At 38.3% G+C, this 27351-nt stretch overlaps 2 protein-coding genes, 1 long non-coding RNA gene and 1 other non-coding gene across 9 annotated transcripts in view; 1 reads left to right on the top strand and 3 right to left on the bottom strand.

Annotated features, from left to right (window-relative positions):
* Nucleotides 1-57: 57 nt before the first annotated feature.
* LOC145484893 (uncharacterized) lies at nucleotides 58-11305 on the bottom strand. 2 transcript variants are annotated; one of them, XR_014049097.1, is made up of 4 exons: nucleotides 11050-11305; nucleotides 8663-8715; nucleotides 4999-5099; nucleotides 58-704 (listed from the first exon to the last, which is right to left on the bottom strand). It is a non-coding gene; the product is annotated as an uncharacterized LOC145484893 (long non-coding RNA). The 2 variants fall into 2 exon arrangements; XR_014049096.1 differs by having other exon boundaries at nucleotides 8663-11305.
* On the top strand, nucleotides 2753-2830 carry Trnat-cgu (transfer RNA threonine (anticodon CGU)). The gene is given in 2 exon segments: nucleotides 2753-2789; nucleotides 2795-2830. It is a non-coding gene; the product is annotated as a tRNA-Thr (tRNA).
* A 3779-nt stretch (nucleotides 11306-15084) lies between the features above and the next one.
* On the bottom strand, nucleotides 15085-16175 carry LOC145484849 (uncharacterized). 2 transcript variants are annotated; one of them, XM_081463490.1, is made up of 3 exons: nucleotides 16130-16175; nucleotides 15478-15566; nucleotides 15085-15370 (listed from the first exon to the last, which is right to left on the bottom strand). In XM_081463490.1, the coding sequence occupies exons 1-3, from the start codon at nucleotides 16143-16145 to the stop codon at nucleotides 15179-15181; spliced, it is 297 nt and encodes a 98-aa protein (XP_081319616.1). In that variant the 5' UTR covers nucleotides 16146-16175; the 3' UTR covers nucleotides 15085-15178. The 2 variants fall into 2 exon arrangements, with proteins under 2 accessions (XP_081319616.1, XP_081319615.1); XM_081463489.1 differs by lacking the exon at nucleotides 16130-16175 and having other exon boundaries at nucleotides 15478-16055.
* A 3306-nt stretch (nucleotides 16176-19481) lies between these two features.
* Nucleotides 19482-27351, bottom strand: part of LOC145484702 (thyroglobulin-like) — a 33732-nt gene continuing 25862 nt past the window's right edge. For 2 of the 4 annotated variants that reach the window (XM_081463313.1, XM_081463314.1), the window contains exons 19-30: nucleotides 27169-27327; nucleotides 26412-26603; nucleotides 25047-25238; nucleotides 24393-24587; nucleotides 23446-23649; nucleotides 22939-22951; nucleotides 22747-22818; nucleotides 22524-22587; nucleotides 22049-22141; nucleotides 21543-21755; nucleotides 21013-21054; nucleotides 19482-19895 (exon numbers count right to left, since the gene is read on the bottom strand). In XM_081463313.1, coding sequence (XP_081319439.1) covers nucleotides 19836-19895; nucleotides 21013-21054; nucleotides 21543-21755; nucleotides 22049-22141; nucleotides 22524-22587; nucleotides 22747-22818; nucleotides 22939-22951; nucleotides 23446-23649; nucleotides 24393-24587; nucleotides 25047-25238; nucleotides 26412-26603; nucleotides 27169-27327 — 1499 coding nt within the window. In that variant the 3' untranslated portion in view covers nucleotides 19482-19835. Of the gene's footprint in view, nucleotides 19950-21012; nucleotides 21055-21542; nucleotides 21756-22048; nucleotides 22142-22523; nucleotides 22588-22746; nucleotides 22819-22938; nucleotides 22952-23445; nucleotides 23650-24392; nucleotides 24588-25046; nucleotides 25239-26411; nucleotides 26604-27168; nucleotides 27328-27351 lie in introns of all 4 variants that reach the window. The other 2 variants (XM_081463315.1, XM_081463316.1) reach the window with 2 other exon arrangements.

Genomic DNA, 27351 nt, shown 5'->3' with positions numbered 1-27351 from the left:
TAAGTAAAAAAAATTTTGCGCTTTTAAAAGGGGCCTGGAAACTAGTCGGAATGTAGGCTATCTCTTTTACTATTTTTTGACTATGTAGGGTTGCCAAAAAGAAAAAAAATTCTGCGATTTTGAACAGAGTCTAGCCAGAAAACAAACATATCCTTTGAATTTTGATGGGACAAATCCGTTGCACAAGGCAAGATTTTTCCCGCCAAAAGACTTAGAATATTTTTGACTCAAAACCAGACACCATTCAAAAGCACAGACTTTTTTTCCTATGGACACTTTTCCCGCTAAAAGACTTAGATTTTTTTTTGACTTTGTTTTGGTTTCTTTTAAGAGCGCAGTATTTTAACAGAGAAAACTTTTCCCCCTAAAAGACACAGTATATTTTTGACTCAAAACCAGACACCATTCAAATGCACACACTTTCTTTCCTGAGGACAATTTTCCCGCCAAAAGACTTAGCTGTTTTCCGACTTTGTTTTGGTCCCCTTTAAGAGCGCAATCACCAAAAAATAATATCACGTAAAAGACTTACTAGTTTCTTTTTCCGGTCGCTTTAAAAGCGCAACTTTTTAATCCCAAGACAATTTTCGCGCCAATGGACTTAAATGATTTTATTTTTTTTGCTTGTAAAGAGCAAATTTTTATTTAAAGACACTTTTCCTGTTTTTTCCTCCTTTCTTGAGCTCCTCACGTTTTATTTCAACCTGAAAGAAAAAAGGTCAAAAGACATCTTAATGGTACAAGCTTCAGAGTAATTTGTACAGCTACAATAGACCGATTTCGATATATTAAAATTCAGCCTAACACAATAGACCTCAGCACGAGGCTCCGGGGAATAAACCACACAAACTCTGTAGTTATTCCCCAGAGCCTCTTACTGAGGTCTAAAGTTTTAGGCTGAATTTTGATATATCGAAATTGGTCTATTCGAGTTCTGTTTCTATTTGCATCTAGCCATATGCTATTCAGTCCCAAGGTTAAAATATCAATTCTCCTAACGCGTTTCATACATTCCTTTGATGAAAGTTGTATATCAAGACAATACAAGTATATTCTCTAAGATCATACTTGTCCTTTATATAAGGACTGGCCGCTATGTACACCACTTTGATCAATCTCTGTAAGTTGCCTTACTTTTCCTTTCACAATTATTGTTCTGACAACTTGGTGATAAATGAAGACAATGTCTTTAAAAGAATCATTCATATACACTTGTACTAGTTGCCATTGTTACGTTAGCTTCATGAAACTGGCGACAGATAACCCCTTGATTAAAGATTTTTCTCCAAATGTATACTTTGTTGTTTGTAATCTGTGTGAAGTCTTTCCTTTCTTTTTTAGTGTATTTAATAACCTAACATTTGACATTTCTGGTACATTAGTAAACTGACTGTCCCTTTATTGTTTAAAAGGTGCTAGTTGAAATCTAAACTCGCGTGTAACTACCTGACAGCAGAGAATCCAACATTCTTGAAAAATAATCACGACTATTAGAATGCCCTTTTATCAGTAATAAACAAGAGAGAGTCATTTTTACATGCAGGTTATTTTCAACAGTCTTATGTCAAAAGCATAAAAACTGATCAAATTATTTTGAGCAGAAAATATAGAACAGTTGTTTTCATTCTCTCTAAGAATGGTGCCTACTATATACAAAGGTCTTTTGCCTAAAATAGAGCTATGAGAAAAAAAAAATGAACAAGTAGAACTAGTGGAAATAGAAGATTCCAACAAGGGCTATAAGCCTATGGGATCGGAATCCCAGAAGAAAAGTGAAAAAAAACAAAAGTGGGGAACAAAAATGCTGACATCAACATTGTTTCTAAAAAGAAGAACAAAAATTTTTCTTTACAGATTTCCTTAGAATTCGCCTTTATGTACACAAAAGCAATAATGTCTATGAAAATCTTTAAAATGTATAGCAAGTGGTGACACAAAACCACCTTTCCTATGTAACTTTTAATAACAAAAAATAATCGTAACAACAGCAACATTAATCTCTCTCTGTTTAGCAAAAAATACAGTCTACAAAGCTCTTGCACACAACAAGTTAATCACATGTTCAATAGGCTTAAAAGTTGAACTAGTTGGTTTCATCTTTTTGAAATCGTTCTTATAGTCTGTTACATTTTTTCTGTCACCTACCCAATAAATCAAAGACTTGCATCTCGCAATAATTGTGCAATTATTATTTATAAGCGCATGCACCATGCTATCTTCATGTAGAAGCTTACAGTTTCATTTCAGTTTAAATATATTCTAAGGATTAAGTAGCTACATGTAGTTCTTCAGCAGTTAGTGGTTAGTGTAGTATAAATGAACCCCATAACAAGAACTAGAGTCAAAGACATTGTGCATATGCACAGGCATTATAGACTGCTAGGTTACATGTTAGCTTTGGGTTGCCTGTCCTTGTGAACCTGCTATTGCAGTCAGCAGTACAGTTATATACAGTGTAATATGAGTGAATATATGAAAGGTCATATATTTGAACTGCAGAGAAAGATATGAAGGCATGATTGATTATTGCAGTTATACACACAACTTAAGCAGTTGTGACATTAAAGCCTGAAAAAAATTCAGGCTTTGATTTCAAAATTGGTTAAGTTATGTGTATAACTGCGATGATCAATCATGCCTTCATATCTTTCTCCGCAGTTCAAATATATGACCTTTCATATACCAATATTCACTTGTATTCTTCACCATCTACGGGTATATTACGAACTCACAATATGATCGGCTCCCAGATGGCTTGATAGCTCAGTTGGTAGAGCACTGCACTCGTCTGGTATTGCAGAGGTCATGGGTTTGAATCCCGTTCAGGGCTGACTTTTTTTCAGGCTTTAATTTACAACTGCTTAAGTTGTGTGTATAACTGCAATGATCCATCATGCCTTCATACATTGTACAGTTATGTAATGCGTAAATTATGTATACTTTGTTCATAACTCATTGCACTTGGCTGCCTTGTATTCTTGTACTGTACATTGGCATGAAATTAGCTGATTACAGCCTCAGGTTTAGCAGGCAATCGTTTTCTTCACTTCACAACAGTTTGCAATATGCCAGCTGCTATCCTGGTGTTCCTGGTTTTAGCACATTTTCATTAAACTTGATTTGGCCACAGAAAGAAAATGTTTCCTGATATTTTAGTAGTACACTTGGTAGCTTAGTTGATTCCACTAGTTTCAACCCTAGCACATGTGTGGCATGTAATCCATGCCTTGTGTGATGCGCAGAACATGTGGGCACTAACATAAGTAGGCACTGTCCTTAAAAACATTCAAGCTTTTGTAACCAGCTGTTTGTTAAAATAATAACCTTTGTATGCATTTATTAAGATTCTCCATTTCTGACTGACAGCATTAACTCTAGAAGCGCCATACAGATCTATTCAAAATTACAAAATTATCTTGAAGAGAATGCAAAAGGCCATCTACAACTGGTTTTTTTTATCAACTTCCAACCGTTTTAAAATTCTTCTCAGTAATGAGAGCCATACAGCTCTATCAAAACATGTGTACCAGTTCTGAGAATTTGATGGTGGATCAAGACAATACACTGTATCCATTAACTGATGATTTTCTAATTTTATTCTTGTCACCTACTTGCTTGATAATATATTGCTATTGTAACAAAAAATTTGGTTTTGATCAGTCCTGGGTTAACCAGGGATAGGGAAAGGGCCTGTGAGCTGACTTCAATGGTGTTAATAGCTTTTTTAATATCAATAAATAAAGTAAAAGCTGCCAAACATTGCGACTTAATCTGAAATTTATCTGAACAATTTGGTATGCCAGACATCTCAAAATACTTCAGTTACAGCATAGGTTAAATGTTATATTGTTGCAAACAGTGGTCATTAAATTATAAAATTTTATTTGATTGTTCTCTCCTGTGAGTTGGCTCATTGTCTGGAGCTTGGGTCTGACATGAGAGATATTTTCTAATGACAAATTTAGGAAACCTATCACATCATTTCCTTTCTTAGCTTTTCCTCTGGTATGACTACAATAAGTTATACTTAATTGATATTGAAAATAAACAGCTAAACAGCTGTATGACAGCTCTCTCCAGAGCTAGTTACAGGTTTCAAAAAATGATTAGGAAGGCAATTTTACATTCAAAGTGTAGCTCTTTCATCTAAAAATACCACATGAAAAATTTTTCTTAGTACACTGACTCTACTTTAGTCCTATTCCAACTTGAGTAAGATTAAAGAAATACTAGTTTATTAAAATTGATCCTGTACGAAACTAACATTGTGTCATCATGGTTGCTATGGTAAAATACTGGTGCTGATGAAGCAAAGCTATTTTCAATTCACAAAAACCCAAGGCTCCCTTACGATGTACATGAAAAGTTTGGTTATGAAAAGCTATTCAGTTAGTCTGATTGGCATGACTGGTCATCATTCAAGAAAATAACTCAGTCCAAACTTTTCTTGAAGCTGTAACTGACTTGGCAATCACCACCTGACTTTGCTTTGAAACAACACAAATCTGCCCATCCCAACCTTACATTTCCCCCATTGGATGAAAAAGGAGTTCAAAAGTGCTTTTTAACGCTTAATGTGCTGTGCACTGTTGAGACATCCAGGATAATGTTGTTTTGTGCTATTGAGTAAACAAAACCATAATTCTTGTTGCAAATTATTAGATTCAGATGAGCTCAAGTTTAGGGAGTGAGAGATGAGCACAAAGAAATCAAGGATAAGCATTATGTTAACTTTATAGAAATAATAGAAATTCTAGATGTCACCCGTAGTGAATCTACTGAGCTTGAAATATCAGTAAAACTGCCTTATTGACAACCTTTTTAATACTTCCGAAAAAACGTCCATGATCAAGTGAGCAAAAGCAATCTATCAACTAATTATAAATTAAGGCAGTGTAGCCAATTGTATCACATGTTTGCCAGTATGCAGCCAGCCACAGAGTACTGCTAACAAAGAATACAGTCATGTTTATTGCTAACAAGGAAAACTGAACTCACCAAGCTATGATGCATAGAGTTTCTGTTCCATTCCTGCTTTTGTGACTTGTACCATCGATATAGTAATCTTCAGTAACATCAACCAAAAAAATGCAGAAGCTCTTGAGAAAAACAAATAAAATAATTTGATAAATGCTCTTTTGCCTAGTATCAGAACTAAATGAAATCTGTACAACACCAGATTTACGCAGAAATGATTCCCAGACCAGAAATGATCACCAAAATGAACCACAAATGATCCTGAACTGAAAATGATACCCAAATTGTGGCCCACAAATGATCCCACAGAAAAAAAAAAATAGGAATACAGACATGGAGTTTTTGTAAGCAATAAATAGTTGGCTACTAGATCTTGAGGAAGTGAGTGCTATCCACCTCCCAGCTTGCTAGGGTCATAAGCAAAATGGTTTCTTGGAGCTACTGCAAGCAAAGAAGAAATTTCAGCAGTCTATGCACCTGTCCCTACTATTATTTCCCCGACTCGTTTTAAAATAATTCATCAGTTGAAAACAAAGAAAATCACCACTGTTATGGAGGTTTGGATACCCGGTCTTAATTAGCATAGATTTTGACGATTTTGCTTCTCCATTTACTCCTTAGTTTTTGTTTTGATTGAGAAGACATATCAAACACTCAAGACAGAATTTCCTCCGCTATCCAAACACCTCAAATTTTGTCAAAAATACTCTGCTGCGTGTTGTATTTTCACATCTCTTCCTGATGAAACACTGTTTCTCGTGTTTAATATATTACATGACCTAACCAGTCAACTCCACCTCAGGGAATAATTATATATTAAGCAAATTATCAATGAACCTCACTTCTAAATTGTTTTCATCCAACTGCGAGAATTATGTGAGAGCTCTCAAGTTGATTTGTTGCCAAAGAGTGAGATTTTTGACAGCATAGCCATCCACCCATTGTGATGCTGCAGGCATCACCTTTCTAGGAAATTTTGAAAAATTGAAGAAGCTAAGATGTGTTTTCTTTCATTGTGAGCAGCTCTGCACAAAACGTCCTACTACTGGAAAGTGTTCAAAGCGAGCACAAAGCAAACAAGTAGTAAATTATATGATAGTTTCAGCATGAGAGCACAAGATTGAATTCATTTGTGTGAGTCTCGTGCACAATGCGCGAGACTTGAGAGCTCTGCTTAAAATGATTGATGACCTTTTGAGAGTTTTTGGTATGCCACAATTGATATATTATTGGCCAACATCCCTTTGTAACTGTGTTCTACTAGTTCTACTAGACTGAGCATTATGCTTTTCAGGGACAAAAAAAAGGAAGGAAAAGAAAATGAAGAAACGCCTGACACCAAGGCTTTGATAGAACACTCTCACCAAGCTACATTGCATACTTGATTAAAAACTAAATAAGATTCTCTTTTCCAATTTCATCACTCCCATGCACATAAAGAGGAGTGATTTTCTCTTTACTATGCCTTGAAAGAGCTCAGGAGCACTTTCCTGAAATTGTTCTTGTTCATAAAGAAGCAAAAACACTATGAAATGCTTCCAACTTCTCATGTTTCTTTTAATACAGCACTTTGGACTTGCTGGTCTTAATTTCCAGTGACGTAAGAGTCTTTCATGTGTTATCCAATCAGTGCAATGACTGGATTTTGGACATCATTATGGAATTGTGTCCATTGAAACACATAGATTGAACATGTAAATTAGCTTCCAAAAAAGTTAACAGGGCATGCGTAACTAGATGCAGAGATGCTGAGAGATGTCAATCATTAAAATCTCAAGTGTATATCAATATCAAAACCCTTGTTCCTGAAATTTGCTTGCGAAGCCTCGAACTATTCATCATGTAATGATAGACATGATTAGCAAGGCCATCTTGATTTAACTGCTATTGTTGAGAGGTACATCATTTAAATTTAATAAACACAAGAGCTTTGTGTAAACAAGTCGATAATAATGTTGTCAATCAGACCGAATGAATAAACTTTTCAATTTGCCTAGAGATATTGGCAAACATATTGATTGGTTCAAACGTACATACCGGTATGATATCGCCATATTAACAAACAACAGAAAGCTGTAAACAAATGTGGACCTAACTTCTTTCTTCAAAAATAGTCAATACAAAATACCAGAAAAAAACTTTAGTTGCCTTAGTCCTCCTGTAAGATCCAGTTATTTACTGGACAGCGCGATAAAAACTGACAAATGCAGTGCTTGGAGCTACTTGGCAAAACAGCACCAGCAAACCAAAGTGATTGCTGTTTTCCCTCTCAGTGGAATTTTTTAAGTGACGGCCATCGCAGAAAAAATCCATCACTCTCCCTTCACTCTTTATGTGAACATCAAAATCAAAAGAGCTTTTTTAAACTTCTCTTAGGACAGAGTATATTTCCACAAGGTTTGGGTTTATTTGCACGAGGTGGTCACTTATTGTGTCTTTTGTAGTGAGATATCTTTTTCGCACAGTTTTGCATAAGTGATCTTTGTTTCCTTCACAGCTAACATTGATTGAAAATAAGAACATTTTTACACTTTTTCACAATACTAATTGCTCCTATTGTCTCGAACGGAATGAGAGGGAGAATTATTTAACTCCTTTTGGGAGTTCTGGTTTTGAAGTCAAAGGGAACCGAAAATGGCGGCAAAGCTTTATGGACATGCAAAGCATCTTGGGTACCCTACTTTTTTTGTGCCGATGTGTTTCAATGGGCACAATTCCGTAATGGAAACACAAGTCAGTCAATGCCTATGTGTCAGGCCTTCCTCCATTTCTCTTCTCCTCCCCTAAGGAAGGCCTGGTGATACTCAGGCAGATTGTTCTAAGGAGCCCAATTCTTCTTGTTTTTCTGAGGATAAATTTCTTCCTTGCATTTGGCAGGGCTTGAAATTAAAAAAGAATGTATGAAGTTGCAATGTTATGACCTCTTCTGAAAAGTTAGTTGCAAGTTTGAAAATGTTAGTCCCAAACAAACAGAATTTAATTATGAAATCAGATTTAATATTTAAAATGTAGACTTGCAAACGATTTTTAAGGCTCCACTTTAATTTTGTCAAGAGCTTTTATGCCATCTAGCATCATTTGCTGTCCAAATCTGGGATCATTTTGCAGTTTGAGATCACTCCATGTAATTTTGCCCTCCAATTTGGAAGTTATTAATTTTCTGCTCTGAGATCATTTCCAGTTGGGGATCTTTTCTGGTGCCAATTTTTGGAGATATCTGGAATGTTTACCACCAAATATAAATTATTATTGTGCTTCAAATATGGTTTAAAGTTTGAAAGCCAACCAAAATGGTCCACATTGCCTACTATATTATGCTCCTATAGCATGGAGAAAAAATAATATTACTCCCTCCCCCACCCCTGGATGGGAAACTCTTACGTAGTCTATCACAGGTTACGCCCCAAGTGAGTACTCTGTCTGGCTGCCCCCACAATTTGCCGGTACACAAATATACTTTTGGTTGGACAGAGGCGCTGTGAGCGCAAAAATGACTTTATTGTTCACTTTGCAAGAACAGTGTACAAAGTGATCAAATTGGCCCAAAGTATCTTTCTTTCAGCCCACCCATTTTAGAGAACTGCTTAGCAAGTTGTTCTCTCATGGTTTAATACTTTGGAACGTTGGATCCTCAGTTCTGAGTGATGCATAACACTGATTAAAGAAAAAGCACATCACAACTTACCTATGTGCTATGGTGAGTGAAGTTGTTCCATTGTCAGTGAAATCACCCAGAAACTATTTAAGGAAGGAAATAAATAAATAAATAAATAAATAAATAAGTACTTTTCAAAAATACATGATTTCTACTCACAAATCAAAGAGTAGAGAGGTAAAGGTCAAATGAGAAGCATTTTACAGTGATGTCATGTTTCGACGCACATCCTTACATAGCACTGACAAAGCATGCATACTAATGGAAACTACACTACATAAATTTATGGATAAAACTCTTTATACTTAGAGGAATAAACTTTGCCCCTACCTACTTTGTCCTGAAAGTAAAAAATTTCCAATATTATTGTTGCACTGTTTGTCAAGTAGTTAAAAAGTTGCCGGGAAAATCAAAATAAATAAACAAACATTTTATCAATAAATCACATAAATATGGATCGTACTGGCAAAGAAATTAATTCCATGCCTAAATTTGGGGAATGGTCCAGATTATGCTTGATGATGAAACACTGAATCATAATTTACATATTAACCCATTGACTCCCATGCTGCCCGTAACCGGCCGTGACAAGCCTTGGGCTTTGTTCCACCTCTTACCTCATCACATTTGACCAAAATTGGCATCATTTATACTCAAGTTCTGCAGGAGGAAAAGCTATTATATGGCTAGCTCCGTGAGCAGGCAAGATGAATCAAATCCTGCGCTGTGATTGGCTACCCGAGCAGGCAAGATGGAGCTATCTTGCCCGCTCTGGACTTCCCGTTGTGTCCCACAAGAAAAATTTCCCCAAAAGCCATATAATAAATCCTTTATTGACCAAACTTGTTCAGTCAAAATGACTGGATATTGGCCTCGTTCTTTTTTTGCAAGTTTATGGACCTTGACTCTGTCTCAGTCCATAAACACGCAAAAAAAGAACTTGGCCAATATCCAGCCATCTTGTCCTCGCACTTGGTCAATAACCCACACATATTTCCAGTGATTACCAGATAAGAGTGATCGGCTCAATGGAGCCTGAAATATACAAGAAAATGCTCAGACATTTGGGTGAAAAACCCAGAGCAAAATTTCCTGCGACTACATGTGGCTACTTCAAATGAAAAGCCTAAAGACATAGGTCACTTTCTCATCGCAGAATTGATTTCTGCACGATCAAAAATGTCATAAAACGCGATGCTAGTGGAAGGAAAGGCATGCTGTCATGTTGCAAATCAGGAGGTATATTTTGCAGGTTACAGGTTGCAGGTTGCAGGCCAAAGCGATGGAAGGAGAGTATATTTCTATGATTTTAACTAAGCCTGCAATGAATTATTGTTTTTGAAGAAACATCTGAAATATCATCTGAAATATCTGCTGAATTTGATTTCTTGCCTGTGAGTACCAAAATAAAAGCACACACATTTCTTTCTTTATTTGCTTCATTTGTGATGGCAATCTTCTGTTGTTGAGGGAAGACCCAAGCCAAATCTGGAATCAATGGAAACATCTGTGGAGCAGCCATCCACATGGCTTTGAAGAGATTTCACTGGTCTCAGCGTGTCGATCGATAAATACTTATAGTGGATCGATCATGTTTTCACTACTTGAAAGAGGTGAACTAGTATATAGGTGATGAGTATATAGGTTATTAATTATTCTTAGTGCCAGCGGTTTTCCAGTTATAATTAAATTTCAACCTACCACCATCAACCTGCAAAATATACCTGCTGGTTGCAAATGCCTTTTTGAGTAGATTGGAGCTAATTTGGCCCATATCCAGCCTGAAAATCTCCAAAATCTCAAAATATGCATTTTTGGCAAAAAGCTCCAGGAGTTAGTGGGTTAAGTAACAAAATATAAGCTTATGTTTTTATTCATATACCAGGAATTAACAAATTAACGTCAGTTTTTCATACATCTGTCATGAATTTTGTCATAACATTGTCAAAGTAGCTGTGGATCTACTTTGACAATGTTATGACGAAATTCATTGTCAATAACAGACCAGATGCATGAAAATCTAACGTCAATTTGTTTGTTACAATAAATTGCAAATTCATGTGTCTGTCCGCTTATTGACAATGAAAATAGCCAATGAGCAAGCAAGAATTTCTGCAGTTATGGAAGGATAAAAGCACGATTCAAAATTATTTCGTTCTCAGCAACTGTAATCAGTTATTTCAGCTTAAAATGAAGCTTAAATTTAAAAGCTTGCTGATTCAAAAACGCCCAGTTCATAAATATTCACAGCTCTTCACAAGGCGATTAGTCCAACATGGCTGCTCAAATGTTTTTATAAATTCAGTATTACCACCTGCATCTTATATATGTTTGAGAGTCCAAAACGTTTCTTAAACCCACAAAGAACTATACACAACCGTCAAAATAAGACAGATATAACTTTTGCAGTCCATTACCTTGTAAAGAAGCGAACCATGGACATCAGCATGGCTAATTCAGTTTTCTTGGTGTGCTTAAATTCTCAGCTTAAATCCATCTTGTTGACAACATTTGACTTAAACTGCGAAGCATTCTGTTTCTGACCATCATGTACCTCGCATGTTAGTGCAAATTTCCAGTTCCGTATTCAGCAGTTCGAAGCGCTTTCCCATGTCATCGACCAGGCAACTCGACGCAGAAGCTGTTTCGCAAGTGGTATTGACAAAATGCAAATTTTCCCGCTACCCTGTAGCTCACGAATGAAAAATAGGTACGCAATGCATACATGCGTTCATTGCGAGCAGTCTGGAATACTTAAGTGGAAATTAATACGGCCACTCAGATCAGTTATGTCGTATTTCCATGGTTAATATTGCATGTACTGATTAAACTTTCAATCTTTTTAAATTATACCTGCATTTCGGGAGCTTGTTAAAGAACAGTTGTTTAGATGTGCAATAGTGATATATCTGTTCAGATGTCACTCTATTTAGACCAATCAAAAATTTGACACTACCTTGCCGTTTAATAATACGGCCACCCTGTTAAAACGGCTGTATTTTCATGGCTTGTTGGCGACTGTATTAACGGAGTTCCACTCTATATTCATATTTCTAAAACAACAATCCATTTTGATGTTTTAACTGTCTCTTGAAGTACACGCTTCAGTTTATCCTTTCTTACTAATTAGCGTTTCGTAAATACATAATTAACCGTTTACGTCGCAGGCCATAGCCATAGCCATAGTCATAGCCTCTCCAATAATATTTCCATTTTGTTAGTTTCGTTTGGGTTCGCGACTTCGTCGTTGATCAAAGATCAGCCTCTCGCTACGCTCAAGGGCAATGATTGAGAGAAGATATTTGTACTGGACCCCGGGATGGGTAAAGGATAAAAGAAGATTTAAAAAATTTAAAAACCACAGTCTCATGGTGCAAGAGAGTTAACCTTCCTGGAGCAAGCGTAGGGTCCATATTTCAGCTATGCTTTCTCTGGACACCACTCACTTTTACACCTGTTACTATTTACTGTTACTTGTAATTTATGCGTCGTTCAATTCCACCTATCACCATCCCGCCTGGGCTACTCCCGGGACAAGTCCAGCCCTTCGTGCCCGTGGGTGGGGGATTGTTTAAGGCGGTCTTATCCTGGGGGTAGAGGGGCGGGGTAAATCAAAAAGTTGCTTCTTGTAATTGGTTTATCAAACACAATGGTAAAGTACCGCTTGCTGAACATAAAGAGATTTTTTGTAGGAACAAAACAATCTTTCTAAATTAAATTTAATTTAATTTAATCAAAGCCCATATTTGAAGGTAAGTTTATTTAAAACAAATATGAACTGGCAAAAGAGTTACACATTATTTTAGTATAAATCTACTAGCGTTCTATCACAAATGCCGTTCTCTGATTGGCTACGCTAGTCATTTTTGAGTTATTTTTTTGTAAACAAATACCTCTTAGTCGGCGCGTAGAGTATGTTATGCACGGGTCAATGGATGAGTGAGTGAGTGAGTGAGTGAGTGAGTGAGTGAGTGAGTGAGTGAGTGAGTGAGAGATGTATGTATGTCACACCAATCAGATTGGATCTACTATAAACAGCCAATCAAATTTCTTGTTGTAAAGGTAAATGGTATGTGAGAAGATCTGATCCCGATACAGTTCAGAAGGGCCATATCTATTCTTCTATGAAAGAGGAGGAAGTATTGATATATTGGGCATTTTCTGTGGGTTAGGCTGAGGATTTTAGTTATGAACGAGATGAGCCTTGAGGTTTGAAACAGTTCGTTAGCAAGTAGTATGCAAATGGAACGAGATATTTTCATTTTTAGTTACAAAGGTAACTTGATACTTTTGTTTTTCACAAGGAGTAAATTCAATTAGAGGTCACGAATCGTCGCTTCTAATTCTTAGGACATGTTTTAGAGGAGACGAGACTATTTAGATTTGAAAGAGTTCTAACGTTTACAATAGTAAGTGCAGGTAACGATTGCTTTGTTCTTGCTGCATGCAAATATAACGAGATATTTTTATTTTTTAGTTACAAAGGACAATTTGACACTCTTGTGTTTCTCAAGGGAGTAAATTCAATTAGAGCTGACGAATCGTCACCACTTGTTCCCACGAGATGTTTGCTATCTTTAGTAACAAATGGTAACTCAACACTTTTGTTTTTTATATGGGAGTAAATTCAATTAGAGCTGAAAAGTTATCGGCTATTGTTTCCAGGATATTAAACAAAAAAGAAGCTTTCATTTCTGGGCGGTTTTTACGTCTCTGCAGTAGCAGTTTAACAGTTTTATTTGATGACATTCATTTCAGTCCGATATTTTTTAAAGGTAAAAAGTATGAAAGCTGTTCAAATGTTCTTTGAAGACTGCGTGGCACCAAGTTAAAGTGCAATTTAATTAAATCAGACTTTCAACGTGTCAGAGAGGTTTTTTTATTCTCTTTCTTTCTATTTTCGGTGAAGTACTGTTGTGTTGCGTTGTGTAAAAAGGATAAACGTACGACTCGTGTAAAATGCGAAAAGGTCTCTAATTTAACTTGAGTGTTTTTGAGGAAAAATTCCTCTTGGGGGTTGGAAGGGCTATGTGATCGGTGAGTGAGGGAGTTATGCATGTGCGCGTGTCACCAATCACAGTGTGGGTTGTATCAAAGAATGAATCAAATTGCCTGTTAGAAAATAAGATGGCATCTACATTAATCTGGAGACGTGTCAGATTACTGTAGTTTGTTCAGTCAAACATTTTATGGCTTACTATTTAGCTATCTTACCATGACCGATGTAACATCGTATGTACATCATAAATTCCCAGTTTCTTTCTTGCTGTTTATCGCAACCAAAGAAAGCTTGTCAAATTAACCAAATCATTACTGCAAACAGTTCCATGAATGCTCCTATCTCCGAGACTTCACACACAAAAAATAACTCTTGCACGCCTTGCGTGCCTATGTTTAACTATGGCGATGCGATGTCAATTGTACGCATTGTGGACCTGTTTTTGATTTAGAGATTATTTGGCTGGTTTACATTTATTCTCGCTGACACTCCGTGGAGTTGATACCTGAGTTTTCTCGTTGCGTTGCAGCACATCCACATTTTCTCTCTTGAAGAGAACGTGTTAATAAGTAGAGGACAGGAGCTCAATCATTTAAGCCGTGCGCGAGTTTCGATAGCCTGAAAAAACGGAAAAAAATTTCGGCGAGCGCGAAACAGAAGAATTCGGAGAGTCAAGATTTATCTCGGCCAAAGAAGCCACTTAGGTTATCAATGTCATTTTAAACTGCTTTTTCGTGTCGCACAGAGGGTCACCAACATATCAGTTTGCGCTTTTAAAGTGTTGTGGGGCAATGACGCCTACGAAGATTTTCGTGTTTTTTTTTTTCCTTTTTTTGTCAGGTTTATGTGTATAGGTAAAATATAAAGTTTAACTTTGGCTTTCACTTCTTACAATTCCGTCTGTTTGCCTTGCCTTAATAGTAGGTTCCTTCTTTTTTAAACACACATGATTTTAACAATTCGTATGTGGACTTTTACTACAAGTGAAGCGTAAATTTTGATACTCTATTTCATCCCTACATTTATTTTAATGGTGTTAAAAAATCAATGAAAAGGAAGTGCGGAAATGGTATCCATAATTAAACAGGAGAATTTTGAGGATCTACAGCTACTTTGACAATGTTATGACAAAATTCATGATCAATAACAGGACAGACGCATGAAAAACTAACTTTAGTTTGTTAAATGGAGACTTTGGCTCTCAAACTGACTTCGAAAGAGAAAACTGAACTTGAAGTTTTGCATTTTCTTGAATTAAAACGGATGCTTCACCTCAGGTCAAAACAAAATAGCACACGCTTGAGTATTTTTGCAAGGTTTGACATAAACTTTGTCGAGAATACTTGAGAATTTAATTGCGGGTTCTCCAAAGAAACGAATGAAAGTGAGATGTTTCAAATAGTTATTACCGTGTTATGAGTAGATTTTTAGCTAGTAATTTTGGTATTTACTGCTCAAACCTTTAGCGGATTCCGTGAAAATGGTAACATTTAATATCACCTCATTAACCATTAAACTATGTCTTCTGTTCCATGCATGGTATAGACCTATTTTTTTCTCTTCGCTACAATGGCGGGAAAGACAGTCACTAACAGCTTCGAACACTCACCTTTCCTTAAAGGCAGCCGGTTTCTCAAATCTCCTTCGCAGATTCTAACTCTTCCCATCACTAATTCTTCTCTTCTTCCCTCGTCTTCTTCTGATTCAAACTCTCTTCTGCCTTCTCTCTGTCTCGCGTTCTACGAAGAAAAAGAACCGTTATCATTACAGATGTTCCATCAAAACACCTTTGGACTTTGAAAATCATAAACAAGTACGAAGCTATAGTTTTTCTACCATGTAATACCTCTTTGAATTTGAAATCGTTCTCGTCTATTTTCCCTCTTCTATGGTCGCGTTCCCGTCGGCGCGACAAGCTTCCTCTCTCTCCTCCATCTATAAACCAAAAATAGAAGAACCGATTGGTTAAGGCAGGGATTAACATGAAGATTGTATTTTGGTTAGGTATTATTGTTTTAACGCAAATATCTCGTTCACTTTTGAAGAAGTCAAAAACCTCTCTGCTCATCCCACATATCTACGTTTTCGACTGTGTGGTAAATTTTTCGGTGGTTTTAGGTGTATTTGGGATAAAAAGTTTTTCTTAAAGGATTAGTAAAATTTATGGAAATAGGAAATTTTGAAGGTTTGATGTTGTTTTAAAATTAGAAGTTGAAGTTAAAAACTGGTAGTCGTACACCAAACAGTTGTACACCAACATGGGGTGCCCTTTCGAGGGGCGTTCAACTATCTGGTGGTGTTCTAAAACTTTTTTTTCCTTTTGATCCCTCTTTAGACTTCCTAAAACTTCACTTTAATTCAGGCAGACCCCCGCCTTAACTAAGCAAATTATCATTTATCAAAACGAATCGCAGTTTGTATACATGAATTGTGATCCCACGGTGAAAAGGAAGCAAACATTATAAAATAAAGACTGGCAATACCATCATTGCTCTCACCTGAATAACGGTGCATACACCTGTCTTGTCATCTTTTTGTACAATCTACAATAGTCAAGAGTAGGAAAAAATAAAATATTAGTTTGAGACCATATGATGTGTCCGCAATAGGCCAAGTTCGATATATATATAATATTCTAAAATGACTCTAAGGCTTTCAGGACAAACTTCTATATTTGCTGGTGTTTTCTCTGTATCCAAGTCTCTTTTGGGGATCGAAGGACAAAAAAAAATTAAAAAATTACAAGTTTGACCCTAAAACCTCGGAGCCATGTTAAAATATTGATATTTCGAACGTGGCCTATTCAGTAATAGTGGGAGTTGTTTCTTTTCAGCTTCGGCGCCGGCCAGGGATTTTGCTTCTGTGCGTAATGAGGTTTTCCGGGATAGTTGACTGTATTTTCCAAAAGTGTCAGTCTTTAACTCTGTCCGATGCAATGCCACATGTGCGCGTGGTAGACCTGTTTTTGATTCCAGGCAAGAATAGGGCACTTGCTACTGGACGGCATAAGATTCACATTACATTGCTGACAAACTCTGGAGTTGTGACTTATTTTTATCGTTGCATCGCTACGCACTGCTCTCTCTTAAACGAGAACGCGGTAGTAGGTAAGTGGAGGTCATGAGTAAAATGAAAACCCGTCCATGCATGGGTTTCGTATTTGTCCGCAATCACTATGTACTATAACTTCATTTTTAACTAGGTCATCTTTCGCGCTCACCCTTGTAGGAATCTTCTCTTGCTATCGCTTGTCAGCCGAGCTGTTTTTCAGCGGAATTTCACCTGAAGCCGAGAAAAGATGTCGCGTGAGTAAATTCAATTCTGACTTTTCTGTAGCTTTAGAGACTGTGGTGTCGAAGGCTTCTTACCTTTATCCCATTTCAGAAACAAACTATGCTATTTTTCCCTACCCTGGGGCTGGGGGCTTTTTATGGGCCGTTTTCGGTTTCAGTTAAGTCTTGTGGCGTTGGCCTTCGACTCAAAGCATACTTTCACATACCATGAGCGAGAGAAAGCGTCAGATACCCTGCAGGTTAACCTATTCCAGGAGAGGCGCGGTGGCCTCATGATTAGTGCGCTCGTCTCCGGATCGAGCGGTCCGGGTTCGAGCCCTAGCCGGGGACATTGTGTTGTGTTCTTGGGCAAGACACTTTACTCTCACAGTGCCTCTCTCCACCCAGGTGTATAAATGGGTACCGGCGAACTTAATGCTAGGGGTAACCCTGCGATGGACTAGCATCCCATCCAGGGGGGAGTAGAAATACTCCTAGTCGCTTCATGCTACAGAAACCGGGATAAGCTCTGGCCTGATGAGCCACTTGGCTCGTATGTAGACTTTACCTAACCTATTCCAGACCAGACCGACGACAATGCAGGCCCTAATCAGAAACTGCTTCTAACTGTATCGGTCACGATAATGTGTTTGATCATCTCAGTTCTCGTTCAATGTGTTTTGCTTATAGGTAAACGCCTAAGAAACGTTTCATTTGTGTAGCAGATTTTAACGTCAAACATTTTTCAGACTAACAATTAAGGGACAGTTCTTATTACAGAAACCGGGATAAGCTCCGGTCTGATGGGCCACTAGGCTCGTGTGCAGACTTACCTTTTTTCTAATTAGTGATATAAAAGTTTTGTCATTAAGCAAGTGTAGTGAAGCCCAAGTTTACCCCTAAAAACGGTTCCAAGCTCAGTAAAACAAACGTTCGTTAGTTTCATTAGTACTAGTTTTATTTGGTGTTATTCATTTATCCGTTATTTTACTACGTTCCCTCAATATTTCATCTTACCTTGTCTCGCGCGTTGATCAATATATCAACTCGGTGGCGTGCTTTCAGTTCAACAATACATCTAACGTCTTCATCATGTCTTCGATGTCTACAATGAGTCTTCAATACCTCATAAGATTGTATCATCGACTTTGACGGTCCTACAGCCGTTAAACTTGCTTTATCAAAAGATCTTTTCTCAGTCGAAGGAGCCCTGAACCAGTTCAGAATACGAGGAACTTGAGAATAAAAGGCAAATGATGCGTGCATTTTCGCAAGTGGAGATGTTTGCATGGTGATGGGATACCTGGGCTGAATTAATTTTGTTACCCCAGTAATTTATAAATATCGACCATAATTCGTTCCGTTATTTAATAGCGGAAAGAAAAAGAAAAAAACAAAACAAAAAGAAAGAAAGAAAGAAAGAAAAATAAAAGAACCAAGCGTGGAACTCCTGATTTCATTCATGTTTCATTGAACAAACTAGTTAAACAGTACAACGGGAAGTTGACTGCCAGCAGTCTCTCTCTTTTCTTAGCGTGCGACCAATTTGTTTCCTGGGGCCCGTTTGTTTGACCAATTTGTTTCCTGAGGCCCGTTTCTCGAAAGCCCTGGAAACTTTCCGGGCCCGTAAAGCCATTTTTAGTTCATCTGTATCTAAAAACAGAGAGGTGTATACGCCTGAAACTTCTTATATGAAGAAAACCTCTGTTCATATAAAGAATATGTGAATAAAACAGCTCTGTAATCATGAGGTTTGAGATTTTGCTATGGGTTTCCGGGTGCGAAAACTTTTCGGGACCTTCGAGAAACGGGCCCGTAGAGTGCCACGAGGGATCGAGCGCGAGCCGCGAGAAGCACGACCGCGGAGAAAAAGGAAAAAGAAGTTTTTTCCCCACCACTCCCCTCTTTCTTTTCCTAATTTGCATAATCTCAGCAGAGTATTTCAGGAACAAAAACTGCCGAGGTGTAAATAGGGGGAATATTACTGTTTTAGGGAGAGCGAAATGTGCCAGAAAATTAACGTACGATATTAAGGCTACACTGCTGCAGTTAGCTTTCTCTCTTTTATCCTTCCGAACGCAAACCCGTGGTATAGGCAAGACGGGATCTGAGGGCAATCTCCCCGCACCCACTTGTCGTGTCTCTCGTACCGATCCTCGCTCTTCTTAAACGACTCGCCCAGTTCGCGTTTACTGATTTTCTAGAAAAAACGGCTTGTAAGCAGTCCAGGGAAAAATAACTTCACAACTGAAATTTCTGTCTATTGTGATAATGCAACAACTGTCAAATTTTCTTCCCACGGGCGCCGTTTGGATTTCCGACTTGAAAGGCTCCCTCACCCGTTATAAGGTATCTTAAGTTTTTAATTAATTTTAAGCAAATATTTTTCATCTCAAACATTTGCAAAAATCTCTAGACATTACTTAGAGATAAAACACCCGACATTGGTTATAAGGAGGAGCAACTTCTTTCACGAAAGTAGTGGAGTTGGCTTTGAGTGAAGAAACGATTCCTAACGGGCAGAAAAAGGCAAATAGCGAGATAACAGGATTAAACTAGAGCACCAAACGCAACCCAATAAAAATGTTCGTCATTTATTTCAATTTCTTAAAAAAATATATCTGGTACTTCTTTATAATTATTTCCAACCGTAGAGAATGCAAATGAAAATATTTAATTACAGTTCATGGTTTCTGGTGATTACATCCTATTGGTAAATTCTCCAACACGTGGGAAGGTAAATCACGCAGCCTTGATAGCATTGCTGATCTTTAATGTCACGCAATCACGTTCACAACACTATGTTCATGATCCCAGCGTGACCTAGCTACTCCGTTAGGTTGCTAGCAAATTCCACGGAGAAGGTAGAGTCGTCCATTGTAGAAGAGCAATCAGTAGTTAAGACACATCCGGTTATGAGTTGAGTCCAAATTCAGGCGTCTGAGAGTGTGGTGTTTAACTCTGCGCCTCCTTCAGTGTAAATGATGCTGGCCTAGAGGGAGGGATGAGCGAGCGAGTAAGGAGCACCTCAATTCAAAAGGTACCGCTAGGAAAAGGACGTCGTAAGTTAGTGACACAATACAAAACATTTGCATTTGTATGACGAGTAAATAGTAACTGTTTAGTGCGAAACAGAGTCCCCTCCCCCACCGCACACTTTCCGACATAATTCCCACCCAAGCTGAAGAAATTAGTGTCCAAACTGCAAACAATCACGAGCGGTTTTCTCTGACTATTTATCCTCAAACCAGAACCAAAGTGTAATTGCGTCAAGTTCTAGATGAGCACAACTCGTGCAAATGCCAGAGTGAGCCAAACAGAGCTCGCAGAAAACCACGTCTTGCAACAGGTGAAAAACGCGGGAAAGCGGAGAACCCAATTCATGGTTGGTTTTTGTTTTACCTGATTGGCTGAGAAAACCAGATGTTCGTTCTTATTGGTCAGAATTGATTTGACGAGCCTTTTGAGCCAATAGTGTGGCTCAGTAATTGCAAAAATCAAAACAAAGAGAGATCACTTTGGACAGTCAAGCGAAAACTGCTCTGTAGTTAGTGGAGGCCATCAGTGTCTAGCAAAATACAAGCCATGCAAAGTTAGAATGCAGAAGACATACACAGCATTAACAGCACTTTTCCAACATAAAGTCCTGCAACTAGACCGCATTCAACCGATATCTTACCTAATATATCAATTACACTGGCACTAGAGAACGCACGGATGATGCAAGTTTCTTTTTAGCAAGTATGAAAGAAGCATCGTGACCTTATTATATATGATCCCGCCCAAAAATAACGCAACCAAGAAAGTTTTTAAGCAACCCAAGCATATGCTGGCCTACCATGCAAGCTTTGCTCTCGACCAACAAAGTGTGTAAGTAAAAGAACCCCAGCGAAGACATTTACTAACGTCGCCTCACCCCACCCTCTCACAGTGTGCACCTCGAGATCTGTGTTGGGCGGCAATTTTAAGTAATTTTAATTTTCTGAAAATTCACCTTCCAAACACCTTTCCCCTTACTGCAAAATGTCGCATCAGGACGATTTACAAGCATTTACTGAGTAAAGAGCTTAAGTAACAAGTCCAAGGCAAAAAAACTGTGAAAAACGTACCCTCTCCTCAAGACCGGAGTTCTTTCGTTTTTTCTGAATCAACTGCGGAAAAAAGATAAACTTGTACGTGTATTACAAAGTTAGACAACAACTGTTGACAACTGTTGCAGGGAACGAACCATTTCCTTATATTTTATCAGAGAGCTTTTTTTAAGGAAAAAATTGACACTCAGTGCACCAGCAAACATTTGCTGTTATCTTCACCAGAAAGAAGCTAACTATGTCGATCCGCAATGAAGACCTCCTGGCACATAAGTCTTGAAAGGAACTCGAAGTTTTTCCTTAGATGTTACTGTTTACTCAATGGGTAACTTGGCTTCGTATCAGAAGCCCATTTCCCGCAGTAGTGAATTGTTTTTTTTTAAAAATCTTCGCAGCCTGGAGATATCACCTCCCAAATCGCCTGCTCAACTTCCCTCTGACGCCTATCATCATAAGTATGTTCAAATACGAAACTGTATTTTCAGCCTCCATCTGCTGTTATAACGTGCACAGAAGGTTTGAACACCAAATGAATAAAACAGACTCACCTTAAATGTTACAAGTGCTACAGCAACTACAGCCAAAGTGCAGAAGACAGCAATGAACGCCACACCAATGACCGAAACGCCTTTCCCCGCACTGTCATCTTGTTGTTTAGAGACAGTTTTTTCCTCGACATACATGGGTGAGGCCAACATGACGTTGGGTTCGGCGACCATGGCAATACCGCTGAACTGGATTACCAGCTCGTGTTTGCGAGCCTGGAAAGAAGCAATGGTACAGAGTTGAGAATTAAGAGTTGATAATTTTCTAACACCGAGGCATTTTACCAATTGCTGTGGTAAGTGAGGGCATTCTCCAACTTTACTCCCACTGAATTCTGTTTACCCTTAGGGAAAGTGTTCATTACGATTGGAGTCGGTCACAGATCGTCAAGTCAACCTTTAAAAACTGTTGCTACTTCAGTTTTTCTCAATCGATTACGGAGAATCTATGTCTGATAATGTTATGAAGATGGCAATTTTTTTCTCATCACTCCCCCACATAGCCCAACCTTTTCAGTGACATCATCAGCAAATTCACTCAGATCTCTTCCTCCGCTGTATGGCTCAACGCTGAATCCAACCAAGATGCTGCCCTCCTGCACCTAAGTTAAGACATCAGAAAGAAAAAAAGTTGAAAAAACTTCTGGAACGTCTCATAAAAATAACTCTCTCAAAATTAGCAGTTTGAGAATAAACTAACACTTCTAAATTAATTTGATTTGGAAACAGTGGACGAGGAGCCTCCTCGTGGATGTGCCACTACCAATACATGTAGGCCATTTCAGACTTGCCTTTTGCCTCCGTGGCAAAACGAGTCTTCGTGCAAAACCATTGATATGAAAATGTGTTTCCCCTACAGGTTCAATTTCATGCAAATCACACTAATTTTCAAATGAAGCGTTTTGCACGGGGACTCGTTTTGAAAAAAAAAAAGACAAGCATCAGACGTAGCCCTGGTCCACCAACAAGTCGAAACGCAGTTACCTCGAGGGCTTGTAGCTGTTCGTCCTTCAGTTTAAACATGTTAATTATCTGTGACTTGAGAGATCTAGAAGTGAAACAAAAAGAAAGGTAAGGTCGTTTTTAACCAGCCCTAGAAATGTTGCAAAACAGCAACAGTCAAGTGCTTGCAATACAAGACTGTGTGTACGATTCTTTGTGCGGCTTTTAAGGTTATACACACTTTGCGAGCAGCTGGCACACTCACTCTTTAAATTTGCTCGTAACATTCTTCACTAAACTGAAGCTGTAGTTGAATGTGAGCCCAACATGGATACTTCTGCGTGAAGAAAAAAAAAAAAGATGGAGATCAGAGCAGATTCACACCTGTTAATGACATGAAAACACATTGCCTTAAATTACTAACGCTATAAAAGGGAGGTAAAGGAATTGTACTTACAAAAGTTGTGGACCTGGAAAGAAAAGAAGGGAAAGAAGATTGTATGACATTTTTCAAAGTATGACAATTATAACTAAGCTTGCCATGGCTCAACAAGGGATATTCCTTGTGAAAGCTGCTCGTCAATCTCGGAGAATTGCCTTTGACGACATTAGATGTCATTACACTATACTAAAGCAATGCAAACTTTCATCACACCGTTCCCACTTCTGTGAATATTGTTTTGGGGATGTTGAGTCTTCACAAACCTATGTGAGCATAAACAGGGGATAACCTCTGACGACAGTGGAGAGGGAGGGTATATTTATCGCATTTTAGTACAGTGTTGTGAAGCCTGTGTTCACTTCAACCCATTCATTTAGCGTCGGTGGAGTGAAAGGGGTATGTACCAAGGTATTTTCTGCAATGGCAGTCATCTTTTAAATTTAGCACTAAAACTGAAATAAAGAAGGTAACAGGGAACTGCCTCGCTTTGCACTGTATTCAACATCCAGCACAACAACAGACCTTGGTTGACGTCACAATTGGGTTTTCCTCTCACTCTAGTCCCAGGCCATTCCGTTCCATCCTCTGACACACACCAGCAGTATCCAGTGGAACCCCAGCACTGCACACGCGCATAGCTGCCATCAGCCTTACACTCAGGAATGAAAGCTCCAATACGCTGGGGATGTGTGGCTTGATAGGCTTTCTGTTGACATTCTGTGAGACCTACAGATCAACATACAATGTAAGAAACACAAGTACACCCGTAGTCTATGTTTGCCCAACTATAAGAATTGTCAATCTTTGATTTAGTTCATGCTACGTTAAATTCGTGTCAGTTGTCTACTGAGTAAATAAAGAGAACCTTACACTGTATTTCACGGTTATCAAGCACCCCGGATCGACAGTAAATCCCTCAAAGACCCCAAGCCAACAACACTTTAGTTAGAGGCAGAAGAAAATTGTTTGGCACAGCTCCCAAAGTAATGGTCTGTAGGCTAACAGATTATGCAAATTTCGATTTAGAAGCATGATATTATTGTTTAAGGTTTTAGTCATCCCCTGTCTACTGTAGACATTCAATTGATAGTTACGCTGTGCTTTAGGCCCGACTAAACAAGAAGGGATCCACAATACAGAGTTCAGATTTGTAATAAGTTTTTAATAGTTCAACGATGTACATCATTTAGACTCAATAGGATTTAACATGGACTCCCAATAGTTACTATATAGTTAGTAGGCTTTTAATAATTTATTATGTCATTAAGTCCCCCCCAGTTAGTAGCGGGGTGTTTCCCCTCAGATAGCTAAGACTGGCACGTTAATAAAGTATTGATTAATTAATCGATTCAAATATGAAACCACCGCACGGAACACTTCGTAAACAACAGTATAATGAGAACATAACTGTACCAGTGTCTCACAACATTCAACCCTTCATTCTCATTTCTGATGCCAACTCAACTTACACTGCACTTCCCTCCCCATGTTGTCATAGAACTTTGGTTTACAGGCATCGGTTCCACATCCTCCCACAGGTGCCACACATTTAGCTTCAGGGTTTTTGGTACAAGACGCTTTCTTACAAGCATCGGTGCATAGTTTCCACGGTGTGCCGTCATCACATATAGGGCCGATACTAAATGCCATTGCACTCGCCTCGCCTAAAACAAACAACAAATACTAAATAAGCATTATCAAACAGTTGTTTTGTTAATTACATCAAACTACATTTCCTTTTCTTTCTAATATCTTCCGTGCGTCTTAGGTATGTTGCAATCAAAATTCAATTTTAAGTCAAATTGATTTGACACAATTTTGATTTGTACTTTCTTTGTCCTAGGGGTAATAAATCTGGGAAAATGGAACTTAAAAAACCTTCTTACACAAACAAACATTTCTTTACTTGTTCTATTTGTGCTATAAAATCTCTCCATTCAATCTATTCAGTTGTACACATGTATTTGGTGGCATTTGTCAATATAAAATGGAAATTAGGAAAGTGATAAAGAACTTTTGACGAAGAAACTTCCTATGAGATTAGACTTTATGAGCTAATGGGTATAGTAAGACTTTACCGGTACAGACTTAATGTAACATGATTTAAAGAAATTAAAACTCACACTTTGGTTGTCCCCTGATTTTGGTGTTAGGGATTTCTTTTCCATCTTTAGTTACACACCAGCAGAAGCCAGTAGAACCATGGCATTGCATGGCGGCATACGAACCATCAGCCCGGCATTTTGGAATGAACCGCCCAACTAGTGCAGGGCCACTCGTTGCCTCTAAATACTCTTTCTGACATTTAGTCACGCCTGTCAGAAAATACAATTTTGTCATAGTTAACTTATGAAGGACAAAGTAGCACGTGTTTGCACTCACAAAAAGAGCAGAGTGATTTTGAAGTAAAATCAAACACGAAAGACTATGTTTTACTACAATTCTGAATACGAAGAAGGAAGTTGAAAACATGACTCAGAGAAGAGTAACTTTGACGAACTTCGGCGTTTGGAAATGTGGCGAAACACTGTCCACGTGTATCTTGTCAATTAAAACTAAAACCAAGGAGAAAACTAAGAAATAAAATCGTAAAATTCATTGCCTATTAAGATCCAATATCCAAACTAAAAAGGATATTAATATTATCATAACAAAACAGAACATGGCATAGAGTTTACATTCTAATTCTCCTCCCAAACTTCTTGTCCATGTTGTAGTTAAAACTCAATTATAGACGTTCAAAATGATTTCAAAATAGTTTGATTTGTACTTTCTCTGTCTTATAATAATTGTTACTAATTACTAGTTGTTATTTAATTAATCTAGTCATATGCATAAGCGATAAATGGCCCGCCTAGATTAGCACTTGCTATCCGCGGGCCTAATAACATGCAATTTTACAATGAAAGAAAATTAAGATCATTGTTGCTGTTATGGAAGTAATTATCTAGAAAAATAGAAACTACAAAACCCACTAACACCAACTATCATTTTAAAATTGTTTTACATGTTAAAGATTGAAGCGCAGCCAGGATGAGACATACCTGTAATCAAAATTAAGATAAAAACGTTCGCTGGCCAAAAATATTTCAAAACAGAACATGAACTTTCGGCTGTCAATCTACAGACTTCGACAGATAAAAATGGATGAGGAAACTCCCTTTAATTTGAGATCACGCTTTACGAGGCAAAGGGTATATAGCCTGTGAACAGGCTCCACCTGGAAGGGTCCGACTGTGGCTGGAAGGGCCAAGAAGGAACTGGCTGAGAGTGAAGTGGCCAAGGGGGAGGGGGGGGGGGGGGGGGGGGCGAAAGGGGGAAATGGTGAAATGGTGTGGGTATCCTCTTTTGTCCCGCTTTCTCTTTGCCCCATTCTTGACCACAAAGCCTGGGCATAGTGAGACTTAGTATACGATGTTACAATCAGTTGTTATCACTCTTTTCAATTTACATGATAAGTAACCTGATTTAAAGAAATTAAAACTCACACTTTGGTATTCCTCGGATTTTGGTGTTAGGGATTTCTTTTCCATCTTTAGTTACACACCAGCAGAAGCCAGTAGAACCATGGCACTGCATGGAGTCATATGAACCATCAGCGCGACATTTTGGAATGAACCGCCCAACTAGTGCAGGGTTACTGGTTGCCTCTAAATACTCTTTCTGACAGTTGGTTGCACCTGCCACAAAATGTGAAAACTTGTCAAGAACACTTGTTAAGAACACAGGTGGCACACTGTCTCGTGTTTGATATTGTATTTCATAAAACACTAAAATAAACTTAACTAACCACAGAGCTCTAATAGTCCAGATGAATCTGACGCAACAGAAGATTAAGATGTGTAAAAAAGATACGACCTCATTGGCTTATAGTCTAAGCAGTTCGGCTAGAAAAGAAATGTTTGGCATGAAGTCATCTGGTGTACAAGTTGAGTGTGGCAAGTTCCCTGCAGAATGACCTAAAGCCAAATATTTTTCTGTCCCCAGGGTGACGCGATTCAGTCAATATCATCTGTATTGAGCTTCACTTTGTTGGAATGTTGTGGAAATTTATGCCTTGGTGAAAAGACTTAATTGTACATTCTAAATAAAGACCTGTTGTTTCTGCAGTGTCTGGCCCTACACATAGTACATCAGCATACACTATTGTTTTCTACAGGACTGTGCCAGAAGACCTGGACAATGGCAATGATAGTCTCTTTTCTGGCTTGCTTTTTACCATGGCTTAGAAGTGGACATACTTACTCGCTGCACAATCAACTAAGTTGTCATTGTCATCAAAGAACTGAGGTGTGCATTGCCCACAGCTGTTCGCACGGCACTTGGCTTTAGGGTTGGCCGGGCAGCTTGATCCTTCACAGGGATTGGCCAGACACAGCATGAATGGGGCACCACGGGGGCAAGCTGAAGAAGAAATGCACAAGTGGA

This window comes from Orbicella franksi, chromosome 4, assembly GCF_964199315.1.
Source record: "Orbicella franksi chromosome 4, jaOrbFran1.1, whole genome shotgun sequence".
NCBI lineage: Eukaryota > Metazoa > Cnidaria > Anthozoa > Scleractinia > Merulinidae > Orbicella > Orbicella franksi.
The sequence above is the reverse complement of the archived record's forward strand: the minus strand, read 5'-3'. Positions and strand labels throughout refer to the sequence as shown.

Excerpts from the sequence above, each read along its gene's own strand:
- LOC145484849 (XM_081463489.1), bottom strand. The coding sequence starts at position 15,699 with ATGAGCAGAGAGGTTTTTGACTTCTTCAAAAGTGAACGAGATATTTGC. Across the intron at positions 15,371-15,477 it reads ACGATTTCAAATTCAAAGAG|AACGCGAGACAGAGAGAAGG; the intron begins GTATTACATGGT and ends TTTTCTTCGTAG.